Here is a 12,754-nt window from a genome sequence, read left to right as displayed (position 1 = left end):
CACAGCCACATGGCTTAAAATAAACCTTGCCCCAATGACAGTGTCAGGGGTACTCATACTGATCAAACGCACACACACACACACACACACACACATCACAGTGTGGCATTTACATAGAAGAATCAAAATACTCATGGCAGAGACTGCATTTATATAACATCTCTGTTCAGATAGGCCTTTAATAGGACATTATTTGATGTCACCTTTGAAATACCATCTGTCTCATGCTTTTTTCTGTGCGTGCAAGTGTCAGTGAGTGAGAGAGAGAGAGAGAGAGAGAGAGAGAGAGAGAGAGATGGACAGAGAATGCAGCTGCAGTCAGTTCTAGACATTTAACGTTTACCTTGTTTGAAAGATTATGTTAATCTCTCAAACTGCAATTAATTAACTGTCATCAGCAGTGTAGCAAAGAAACCACAACAACAACAACAACAACAACAACAACATGCATTCTGTTCGCCTACTCTCATTCATTGATTATCTGAACATCAAGGTTCAGTGCAGCCATAACACAAAATATCCATAGCAGTGGTAAGATATGAAAAATTCATATTATGATAATCATTCCACCCTAGTATATATGGTAACAGGGTGTTGGAAATTGCTAGAATATTTTATTGCAGATTGTAAATATGCCTCCATTAGGTTATTATGCAGAATTATCATTTTATACTCAGTTTGCTTCTTTAAAAAGTAAAAATCTATTCTAATAAATATTTTCCATATTTCATTAATGTAACATCTTTGGGTTTCCTTCTCTTGGTATAGTCTACCATGAAACCCATGGAGTCTACCATCTCATCCTCATGATCATGATCATGGTCATTATTACCATCCCAACTTCATTTTTCATTCAGGATTATTTGTGAGCCATTAGATGTATTCTGAATTAAATTAAAAATATTGGGAAAATCTTTTCTTGATGTGGGTCTGGAGTAGTGTTGCTGAAGTTAGAATACCCTCAGGGCAGGAACTTTAAGACCATGTGCCTGGGTGGGGATTTATTTTTCATCATTTCATCATAAAGGTTTCATCATTAGGAAATAGCAATAAATCAGCTCCTAATCAAATGGAGATTATTTTTTGGCAAGGGCTTCACTGATTTTTTTTTTTTTTTTCTGGTGTGCTGAATCTATTATTAATTCACGACTCTCTCCGTTCTCACGACTCGCTCTGTGCGAACAGAAAACTACGGCTGCTAAGAGTGCAACTCATACTTCCACACTAAACAGTGTCCGAATAGAACTCAGTCATAACTCGAGTACTATACTATTTAGTATAAAAGTATGCGGTTTCGGATGTAGCCAATCACTCTGTGAGAAAAGCAGCCAATCAGTTTAATGCATTCCTCATAAGCTGAGAGACTGAGAGACAGGATCCTCACTCACTCTAGTCTAAAGTTGTTTTTTCAGTGTAAAACAGGAGGATTGAAATTTATTTATGCATCTGCTTTTCCTAAACCGGACACTAATTCATTTGGATACATATACATATATGTGTGCATATGCATATATACATACATATATATATATATATATATATATATATATATATATATATATATGTACACACACATACATACACATATGTGTGTGTATGTGTATGCACACACACACACACACACACACACACACACACACACATATATATATATATATGTGTGTGTGTGTGTGTGTGTGTGTGTGTGTGTGTGTGGAGGCTGAAGCGCGAGAGCTGTTTGTTTCCCAGTTATGGCAGACTCACTTGAACAGCACAGCCACAGAATCACTGAAAAGCATGCGTCCAGTATATTACTTATGAGAATAAATATGTGCATATCTGCATATTTATTTTTATTTGTTTATTTAAAAATGATCAGCATGCAACAACATTAGCCTACACACACACGCACGCACACACACACGCACACACACACACGCACACACACACACACACACACACCCTACCCATTTATTCTCCATTTTAATGACTGTTCTGTTTGACATGTGAAAAGCCCCAGTGAAACACATCTAAGCCATGCAGGCTGCACAACAGCTTTCAACTGAAGAGCGACTGATAAAAACTGCAGTGCGGCACCCACGGTTAATATCGAAAAATAAGAAGAATAAAAATAAGAAGAAAGAAATAGCATAATATTTCCGGATATAAGCTAGATTCAGGTTTTAACCTCAGGATGCTTTGACACAACCAGGATCCACCATGTCATTCAGATCTAAAGCTCTGCTGTTAAACCCATTAAACTTTCAAAGCCGCACGCGCCACTGAACTTGTCTCATGATGAACCTGCATGGTTTTGTTGTTTGTTGTTGTTGTTGTTTGTCACTGACTATTAATCTTTATTTAACACCAGACTCTATTTACATCTCTACACCATTATGACCTAACAAAACACCTGCCAGGTGCAACTTCTGATCACAAAGCAAACACACACACACACACACACACACACACACACACACACACAAAATAAATAAATAAATAAATAAAAACCCAGGAATGAGCCTTACCCCGTTTAAACATGTTGGAAAAGTGGTGGTGCGCGTTAAACCCCTCTGGGGATCATTTAGTCTCGAGGTCTGGTCCGGATGGGATTATTTTTCACTCTCGATTAGATAAGAAGCAATGAAATTTTCGCTGGATGTCGAATGAAGGCATTGGCGGTGTGAACACCTCCGTCCGTGATGAAGAGTCCCACAGCAGGCGAGAGACAGAGAGTTCAGGCTGAATTTTAATTCGGGGAATCTAGTGCACTGATGCTGGATCTCCTCTCCTCTCCTCTCCTCTGCTCTCCTCTCCTCTCCTCTGCTCCTGTCAGGTCCTGGACAGAGCTCGAGCGCAGAGCCGAGCAACACACACACGCATCCTGCAGTCCCAAATGCTCGGGATTCTTTTTTTTTTTTTTTTTTTTTTACGCGCGCGCGTCCGATATGGAGCCAGACTCCAGAAAGGTCCAGAAATGAGGCATGAACTGAGCGCTGATGTTAAACTCCAAGCCAAGCCCGCGTCTACATGCACAGCACGCGCTGCTCTCGGTGAAGCGACAAGCGGCTCCAGTTAAACTTTGTCTCAATGATCCACGCGGATCCGTTTAGTGAACGTTGTTTAAAGCAACACGACAATCCAGGTGGCTTTTTCACACCAGCTTTCACAGAAGCTGTCTCTGCGAGGAGAGGAGATGTCCGCTACACACACATGCACACACACGAATACACTCACACGCACACGCACACGCACGCACACTCCCTGTGTGAGAGCAGCGCGCTCACATTTCCGGTTTGGAGACAGGAGACAGTAAGGCGCTGTCAGGGCGCGACACCGGTGTGTTTGCGCACTAGATAAAGAAAAGGAAGAGAGTGATGCTGCTGCTGCGCACCAGCCGACTGATGACCATCCGAGATACACACTGAACCCCAGCCACGGGCAAGAAAACCAAATCTCCTGTTATGGATTCTTTGTGTTTAAAGGCGCTGCCTGTAAGTGCAATATTCAGGCTTATGAAATCTCTCTCTCTCTCTTTCTCTCTCTCTCTCACTCTTTCTCACACACACACGTTTGTTGTTTGTCTTACTATCCTTGTGAGGACATAATTATTAATGCAGATAATTAATGCCATGTCTGCACCTAAACACAATCTTAATCCCACTAACCAAAAGGAAACCTTGATGCTCTTTTATTTTTTCTTTTTTTTAATTAATTGCTTGTTTGTAATAAAACCTGCAGTTTTTGTCAGATATTCCTATCCTCAATGCGTCTCATATTTTGTCCAACACTAAATCTTACCCCTAACCTTAACTTTACCACCAAACCTTAACCAGTTCATCAAAAAGAAATAGTTCTGGCTTTTTACAAAAGATGTTTGCTCCCCATGCCCACAGACACACACACACAAACACACACACACACACACACACACACACATGCACACACACAGGTTTGTCGTTTGTCTTACTATTCTTGTGGGGACATAATTATTAACACACACACACACACACACACAGGTTTGTCGTTTGTCTTACTATTCTTGTGAGGACGTAATTATTAACACACACACACACACACACACACACACACACAGACACACACACCCTTGTAATTTGTCTTACTATCCTTGTGAGGGCCTAGTTATTAACACATGCACACACACACACACACACACACTCACACAATGCATTTATTCAGATATAATTATGTTAGAGAAAAAGCAATGACATTTAAAACTCAAATATTTATAAAAGAAGTTTGTAGCATGGCACAGCCAAGGCATATAGGGATTTAGCGTTTATTTTTAATGCTCAATGTCATATGAGCTAGGCAATTCTATTATCAAGAATAGAGAAAAGAAAAGCCTTCTCCAGACAGAGAGGCTATCTATAATCACAGAAAATAAGCAATATTTTGCCAGTCTCTTAGCATTTTTCCACACGGCACAAGCCCAAGCTCGCAAACACTAAAATGACCGGCTGGCATTGATAACCTAAACAGTTCATAATATTCACCAGGGGCTGAAGTTTAAGCAGTTTGGGAATAAAACACGTCCATATACAAATCAAATGAACATTCAATTTCAGTAAATACTGAATTTATGATTTTTTGAGATCACTCACAAACAATTGAGATAATTGCATAAAGGGTTTTCTGTACAGTGATATGCAAACCGCTACAGCTTTACCGTGGATTGTTTGTACAGATTGGTTACCTTATCCTGTACTTGTTTATTGACATACGACTTAACAGAAAGTTTCAAAGGTTAAGATTAGGAATACTTTTGTGCACCGTTTTTTACAAGTTCACCAGTATGAAATTTAACTAAATCCAACCATATTGCCGTTGCTTTTTCAAAATCTTATGAATTTTTCATGAAATCCGGTTTCTCCAACATGACTCTCCTTAAGTACAACTGCATATTCATTTTAGCCTCTTATGCTTGTATATTTTCAAATCCTAATGCTTACTAACTATACAAATGATCAAGCTAATATTATAATGGTGAGGAATTGAAGTGTTGCCATGGACTTTAGGTTGTTAAAGGAGTTCCAATATTAAAAGATGACAGGAGACAACAGTGGCTCGTGACTTGGTGGGGCAGGACAACATTAACACTGACATAGCCTCAAACTAAATTAAGTCGAGAGGTTATCAGACTTGACTAGTATCTAGTGAAGTTTTAGAGTAACCCTGTAATAGGCAGAGAGTCAACAACAGTCATACAGCACACAGTCTAGCAGCTTGTTTTGAACAGTTTTAGATGAATCTTTGTTCAACTATGTTTGAGGTAATATCAGCAACCAGTTTTAAGCAAACCTTCCTGCTCAAAAATCCCACAAAAGACTTGAAACTAGACAAAAAAAACATTAGGGCATTGGAAAAGGGAGATATTTTTTTCAGCTTTTGCATGAGAAACAATTATATCACACATATTTCTGATGTACAGACATTATCCACTCCATAAATCCCCTTTCCCTATCCTAATCTTTGCATATATCTTACAATAAAAATGGTTCTGTACATCATAGATCTGTACATGCTTTTTTGTGGAAATGTATTGGATTTAATTCCAGTGATTTGTTATAAAACAAGCCCTTGGTGGTCGTGGAGTATTTTTAAAGTAGCTCAATCTGGCAATCCCATTAACTGCCCTGTGGTCTGCCCCTCACTCGAGCATGGTGCAGTGTAATTCCTGCCTCAGATGGGCCCCTATTAGCACTTGTTGCGGTTCTTCTTTTTGGCTCCTAGATGAAAAATGCAATAATACAATAATAATGCCATAGAAGCTAAGTGGGGCAGTGAACACGCTGACCCATGATTGCCTAACATCTAGAAAGATGAGCAAATCAATGGAACATCTGCATATATCTGTCAAATAGTGACTGTTTTTAATCTTTGGTCACTAAAAAGAGGTGAGCAGCTGATATAAATCTGTTGAATGGCTGATATAAATGGTGTGGCTCTGCCCTACCTGCCCCTATGGATGAGCCACCACTGATAGGACATATAGACATATCCATATCTTAACTGAAAATTAGATTAATTGATTGAAATTGAAATTAGAACTTCCGCTATATGGGACAAATGTCACCTCTTTAAGATTAATATTGCATTTCATGTTATTGTTTTACTTTCAGAACATTAAAGGGTTTCTGATCATTGATGCTCATGATGTTCCCAGAAGATTTTGGGCTTTGATATTATATTAAATATCCTATTAGTTTGCAAAAGACATTTTGCTGATGTTATCAGGGCTTCTCTAGGGGTTCACAAAAGCACTTAACAATATGCTAATAGATAACATTATTTTGCATTTTCATGCAATGAATTTTCTCTTTTCAGGCAAATCTAATATATGGATTATTCATACAGACACATTGGAGAGACATCAGTAATGTTCATTTAGATTTGAATTAGATTTCGAGTTTTGACATCCAGACTCACTGTATTGTTGCTGCTGCAGTTAGTGTGAAATGATTGATGTGTCAGAAGGTTTCTTTTAGATTTCAACTCTAAACTGAGCAGTTAATTTAGACATTTTAATCCATACAGCATTGTTGCTGGCAGACCAGGTTTGACCCAAAGTTGCCGACCCTCCCTTCCCCCCACCCCATTATAAATATCACGTTCACTATTTTGTCCAGCGTGCCTCTGAGAAAGAGTATTTTCAGATTTGTTTGTCCTTGGTATTGATACTGACAGTAGTAGGGAACCACTTGTATTTTTTGTGCAGAAAAAGACCTTGTTACTCTGCTTTCACAATATGTGAAGCAAAAGGAAGGACTCTTGGAGAAATGTTCTGGATGCTATTTGGTTGAGAAAGTAGCATTTCTATCAAACTCCTTGGAATATTTCATGGTTCATGAACATTAAGTGAACATTATTAGGACACACTGAAAACAAATAATTAACACTCATAGGCCATATGGTTTGCATTAATTTCATCTGGTATTGAATACTGATGATTCACAAAACAGTACATTTGTGATTTGTGGCTACAATTGTAATCTTACATGGCTAAGTAAAATGCATTCATATTTGTAAAGGCTCAAGTTCTGTTTCCTCATGCTGCATAAACACTCATTAGACAAAACTTACATTTACTTCATTTGGCTGATGTTTTATCCAAAGCATCTTACAGCTGAGAGAGAATACAAGAGTTAAGGGTCCAACAGCAGCAGATGGGTGGTGAACTCATAACCTTCTGATCAGTAGCGCAACACTTTAACCACTGAGCTACCACTGCCAAACATAATCATGTGCACTCGATTTGCCTCTCAAATTTATATCTCACTGGTTTTTAATCATTAGAGATCTCCTAAGTGGATATACACTATATGGTCAAAAATATGTGGACACCTGAGTTTTCCCAGAAGAGTGGAGGTTATAATAACAGCAAAAGGGAACTACATCTAAAATGGGATGTTCAAAAAACACATACAGGTCAGTGATTAGTCAAGTGTCCACATACTTTTGGCCATGTATTTTACAGGTGACAGTTCATTTATTCATTCATTCATCTTCAGTAACCACTTTATCCTGGTCAGGGTTGTGGTGGATCTGGAGCCTTTACCAAGAACACTGGGCATGAGGCAGGATGAGACAATTTCAGGGCACCCTGCACACACACACACACACACACACACATTCACACATTCCTTCATTCCTAGGGACAATTTAGCATAGCAAATCCACTTATCAGCATGTTCCTGGTAGATGGGGAAGAAACCAGTGAACCAAGCGGAAACCAACGCTGACAGTATGAGTGAATTTGTAAAATAACCACTTGAGGAGCAATTTACTTGGAAAAAGTAAATTAATAGTAACTGTATATAGCATTTGATTTGATTTATTTGTTCACTTATGATTATTTGGCTTTGGAATTGGTCATACCAATGCTGCCATTACTTCTAGCTGTTTTGCTTTGGTATAATAAGTACATTGAGTAAGGAAGAACTTACTCACTAGGATCATTATCCTGAAGGAGTGCATTTTTACATAATATCATCCATGTTTTTTAAATATGTACCTCTTAAAGTCACAGCTTTTTTATTTATTAGTCATTCATATTCATACATATTATGTAGAACTATGATTATTACTTTATTTACTGAAAGAAACAGTATGTACTTACAAGACTGAGCAATGTAAGTTAATTTTAAAGCAATTTTAGGCAATTATGTTTTACTCTCTATTCAAAAGAGTCTACATCATCGACCTAAACCCTAGATTATATAGATTATATAGATTTGGGAAACATTTTGTCACCATGAAAGCCATTGAAAATACCTACCTTGTTACGCAAACAAAAATTAACTGTCATTTAAGAGACAAAGTAGCAGCAAAACATGCTACAAGAAAATTCTGTTCCTCTCAAAGCAGATTTTCATTATAGTTACTCGTTGCTTTTTCATATCTCTAACCACAGAATTTTTAACCAGGTATTCTTCAATCACAGTGGGACTTCACCCTTAATTTCTACAGCAGCTAAAGTAATGGAAATGTAAAGTTAATTAAAGATTTATTTTTAGTTAAATAATTTCACAAGGAATATTTTAACAATGTTTTTTTCTTTTAAATTAATTTTAGGCACATGTCTTTGTAAGCTATAATATCCTTCACACTATGCTTGGAGTTTAAAATCCTAACCAGAAATCACAGCAACAGCAGTTTAGTTTTGGACAAAAAAGGCTAAAAATAAGGGCTTTCAAATAACAGAAATGCACAACAAGCATTTTCACTATACTCTCTTTTAAATACAGCGTTGATTTTGGGATGATCTCTCTTAACAGATTGGACAAATAAATGATGAAGCTGCACACACAGCAGTGCTAGCTTAACATGCCCCTCTCTCTTCAGTATATAAAATGCTGAAATGCAAAAGCTTTGGAAGTAGAATACATGCTGTGATACACTGTGGGCCTGCCAGCCAGCCGGCAATCTGAAGAACAGACAAGTGACTCATTTTTATCACTTCTCTCTACTTTCACAACCAAACCTGTACCATCCAAGCAGCAGTGACACAGAAATTAGGTAAGGACTCACAGTCAATATAGAAGATTCTTATTCATAATTTGAGAATAAATTGGTTGTGTGATTCAATAATTGTAAAGATACAATTACAATTAGCATCCAATTAAATTGGTCACTTGCACACATATTGTAAAATCTAGTCATCCATAACATGTCACTGAATCTATTTAACAGATGGAATTCTGCTTTTTGTAATCTACAATATTAGTGTTAGTATGAAAAAGACATTATAGAGTCTAGTCCTATTCTCTACATATTGTAAATTCCATTATGGATAGCCTACATCATTTGGACACTAAGATATTGCAATGTTTTGTTGAGTTTATGTTTTTTATTATTATTTTTTACAGTGGTGAAAATCACAACCAACTTTTGTGATTATAAGTTATTATATTTATTATTGAGTTTTATAGTTGTTAGCCTATTTGACTGCTCCCTTAAACTGAATAGGTTTAATCCAAACCTCAATAACTCAAAAACAAGTAGGCCTGTAAATAATGGCAACTTGAACCTAATGTGTTCTGAGCTCAGGTTAGTGACTTAGAGAACCTTTGGGTTTTCATCCCACTGCCAGAAAACATGCTGGAAGGTGGATTGGCTAAATAAATTGCCCCTAGATGTGAATGAGTTTGTGTGTGTGTGTGTGTGTGTGTGTGATGCCTTGTGAGGGTCTGGTATCCGATACAGGGTGTATTCCCACTATTCCCACCTCACGAAGAGTGTTCCTGGGATGGTTCTGGATCCTGACTAGTATAAAGCAGTGAATGAATGAATGAATGAATGAATGATTATTGCCCAAATGTAAATAATGTTAATGAAATTTGTGCTTAGGAGGTCTGTGTAATTTATCATTCTGCACTATACTTCTATTCTACACTATACTTCCATGCATGAATCTCTTCTATAAAATAGCAATTCCTTCCTGACTTCCTGATACAGGTAATTAGTGAAAGCAGAATATTTTGATGTGCAGAAATGATACTCTTGAGACAATTTAAGATTGTCTTTCCTAGATGAGTGGGATATAGTTTATTGTTTATTTAGGATTTGGGGGCAAAAAAAGATATTTCAATATTCTAGTTAAATATATTCAATAGTGCACTAAGAAGCCCGCGGCAGTGGAGGAAAAAAAGGTGATTGCTGATGATATCGATGCTCGTTGAATCGCTCGGTGCTCCACTGATGATGCCTTTCTTCACCCCACGTGGAGCAAACATGGCGGCGCCCAGTGGAGATGTTGAAATCGTCACTAAAAAGCCGACAGGTAAACATGCACGTGTTTTATCCCGATTATTGAGCCTGTTAGTGTGCAGTAGTCTGTGATATTTTATTGTCACTGCTCTCGCTATAGCTGTACAGCGTCTGTGAAGCAGTTAATGGACGCTGTACTAATGTGAGTGTGAGCTGCCGAAGAGCTTATGCTTGCTGAGAGAAAAATAGTGGTAGTCTACTAGCGATGGAGATCAAATATATTATTCATTTAGCTAATAATAATAATAATAATAATCCTAATAAGCCGCATCGATGCCCTTGGCGCATCAGATTGAGTATCAGAAGAGCACCTAAACCTTTTTTTTTTTGTGTTGCCTCTGAACTCCAGTGAAATGTCAAAATAACTTAGTGAAATCAAAGTCATTATATTATCATATAATCAAAATAACTATTACTCGTTTTAATTTCCACCTATCTAATGCTTCACCCAAGTAACTGGAACATTTAATGATCTCCTTCTGTAAATATTTAACCATTTTAGTGCATCAGAAAGCATTAATGTTTAAGCATTATATTTTACTACACACATCATGTGTATTATCTACACCTAATATTGAGATATTAAAGGAAACCACCACCCTGAAACACATTAAGTGTGTTTATATTGAAATAGTTGTGATGTGCGTAGGGATTTGTTGTTGATTTTTTGGTTAGTGTTGTATTTTCATTATTCCTCTGAGAAATTACTGGTTGTCTGCCACGCTGACGTCACAAGACGATACGGCTGGCATAGTTACAATGACGTTTAATAGGTAAAGAATTTTCGGCAAAGTAAAACATAAGGGATTGGGTTTCACTGTTAGTTCTTAAAACAAAAGAGCGATAGGTTTTCTCACTCCAGAGGAGTTCAGTGTTATATGTAAAAATAGTAGAGAACATCAATTTTAGGCTCAAGGATCCAGAATGCAATGCAGCTATGTGATGCAGATGCATCTCAAATACTCGCCTCAGGTAGTTAGCAAACTATGAAATGATAAGCGTGATGGTTTTGATGGCGGTATTAGCATGAAAGCTTTGTTTGAGGAAAAAAGAGTACGGATAAGGAGGTGAGAGAGCTGGACAGACTAAAAGATTAAAGTGCCGCTGCATTGCTTGCCGTAGGTAGAGATGAAGCAAAGGCTTAAATCCCACTGGTGCCAATATCAGCATGTAGGAAACCATGAAAACAGAGCAAAAAGTCATTGAAAGACATTGAAACTAAGAAAAGTCAACTTGGAATTTCATTATAAAATAAATCTTGGACACCACTAAAGATCACATGCTAATTAAAAAGATTAAAATGCAAGTTGCGCAGGGTGGATTTTCTTTTAACGTTATCACGTGACAGTAATCACACTTTAGTGCTAGGCAAAATATGGTTCATTAAGGATATGTTGCAACTCTTGGCACATCTCTGCATGGATAGTGTTTGGTATCTTAACGTTTCAGGGATTCATCTGTAATTCATTGTAATACTCTGTGCTGGATTTCTGTGGTTTGCTATAGACGAGCTCACAAGATATCGCTTTCGCAAGAATGCAACAGAAAGTTTGTTTTTGACAATGCAACAAAGTTTTACTTCTAGCTTTGTGTGAAGGCTTACCATACAGTGGCACCCCATAAATAACTCCAGAAAGACCCCAAAATGAAAATGCCTACAATGAAGATTCTCACAGATCCATGTTACTGACTGGAAATAAACACTGTAGAATACATCAGGCTAGAAACATCTAAAAACAAAGCTAACTGTCTATACTTTATTGACTTTGTTAGAATGTCTACGTATTTCATTTGATATGGGTGAAAATGTTTAAAAGGAAAAGTCTGTCATTTGACGCCAGTGGTAATTGTTGGATTTTAGACCTAGTAAGTTGTAGAGCAAAACATATTACTGCTATTTATTTGTCTCAGATGTTGACTTGCACTCACTATTCTAGCTCAGAGGTTTGCAAACTTTTTGCAGCCAGGGACCCCATAGGTAATAACTATAAGAACTTGATAACAAATATAATTACTTTTAACTGTGGTTTGTCTCTGACCCCCTGGCTGTGCTTCACCGCCCACCCTATTTGCTCTAGCTGAATATTCTAGGATGCAGAAAAATAAATGCAAAGCTAATCATTCATGTTACAAGGCACCTAAAGTGTTTTTAAACCGTGGGACAAAGCAATAAAAATACATATTACATTTTTGTTTTCACAACTTCATCTGAATGCATGTGTGCTGAATCTGTATTGCTTTTTTATTACTGTGGTTTAGTGAAAGGCCCGAGGAGGGTTGCGAATCAGATTCCTGATGAGATTCTCAAAGACCCTGAACTTCAAGAGGCAGTTAGTGTTCTGCCTTCCAACTACAATTTTGAGATCCACAAAACAATATGGAGGGTGAGACAAGCGAAAGCCAAAAGAGGTGAGTCAGATGGATGGTTATTGATATTGTAAACAGCAGGACAGTAAATACAGCAAAGAGGGTGTTCTGAATTGTC

At 37.5% G+C, this 12,754-nt stretch overlaps 2 protein-coding genes across 2 annotated transcripts in view; one reads left to right on the top strand and one right to left on the bottom strand.

Annotated features, from left to right (window-relative positions):
* Window positions 1–3,720, bottom strand: part of rtn4rl1b (reticulon 4 receptor-like 1b) — a 154,335-nt gene extending 150,615 nt beyond the window's left edge. The window contains exon 1 of the mRNA XM_034310762.2: window positions 2,508–3,720. Within this exon, the coding sequence (XP_034166653.1) occupies window positions 2,508–2,520 (13 nt within the window). The 5' untranslated portion in view covers window positions 2,521–3,720. The remainder of the gene's footprint in view (window positions 1–2,507) is intronic.
* A 6,419-nt stretch (window positions 3,721–10,139) lies between these two features.
* dph1 (diphthamide biosynthesis 1) overlaps window positions 10,140–12,754 on the top strand; it is a 91,077-nt gene continuing 88,462 nt past the window's right edge. The window contains exons 1-2 of the mRNA XM_026924969.3: window positions 10,140–10,282; window positions 12,529–12,678. Of these exons, the coding sequence (XP_026780770.2) occupies window positions 10,162–10,282; window positions 12,529–12,678 (271 nt within the window). The 5' untranslated portion in view covers window positions 10,140–10,161. The remainder of the gene's footprint in view (window positions 10,283–12,528; window positions 12,679–12,754) is intronic.

This window comes from Pangasianodon hypophthalmus, chromosome 14 (assembly GCF_027358585.1).
Source record: "Pangasianodon hypophthalmus isolate fPanHyp1 chromosome 14, fPanHyp1.pri, whole genome shotgun sequence".
Taxonomy (NCBI): domain Eukaryota; kingdom Metazoa; phylum Chordata; class Actinopteri; order Siluriformes; family Pangasiidae; genus Pangasianodon; species Pangasianodon hypophthalmus.
The sequence above is the reverse complement of the archived record's forward strand: the minus strand, read 5'-3'. Positions and strand labels throughout refer to the sequence as shown.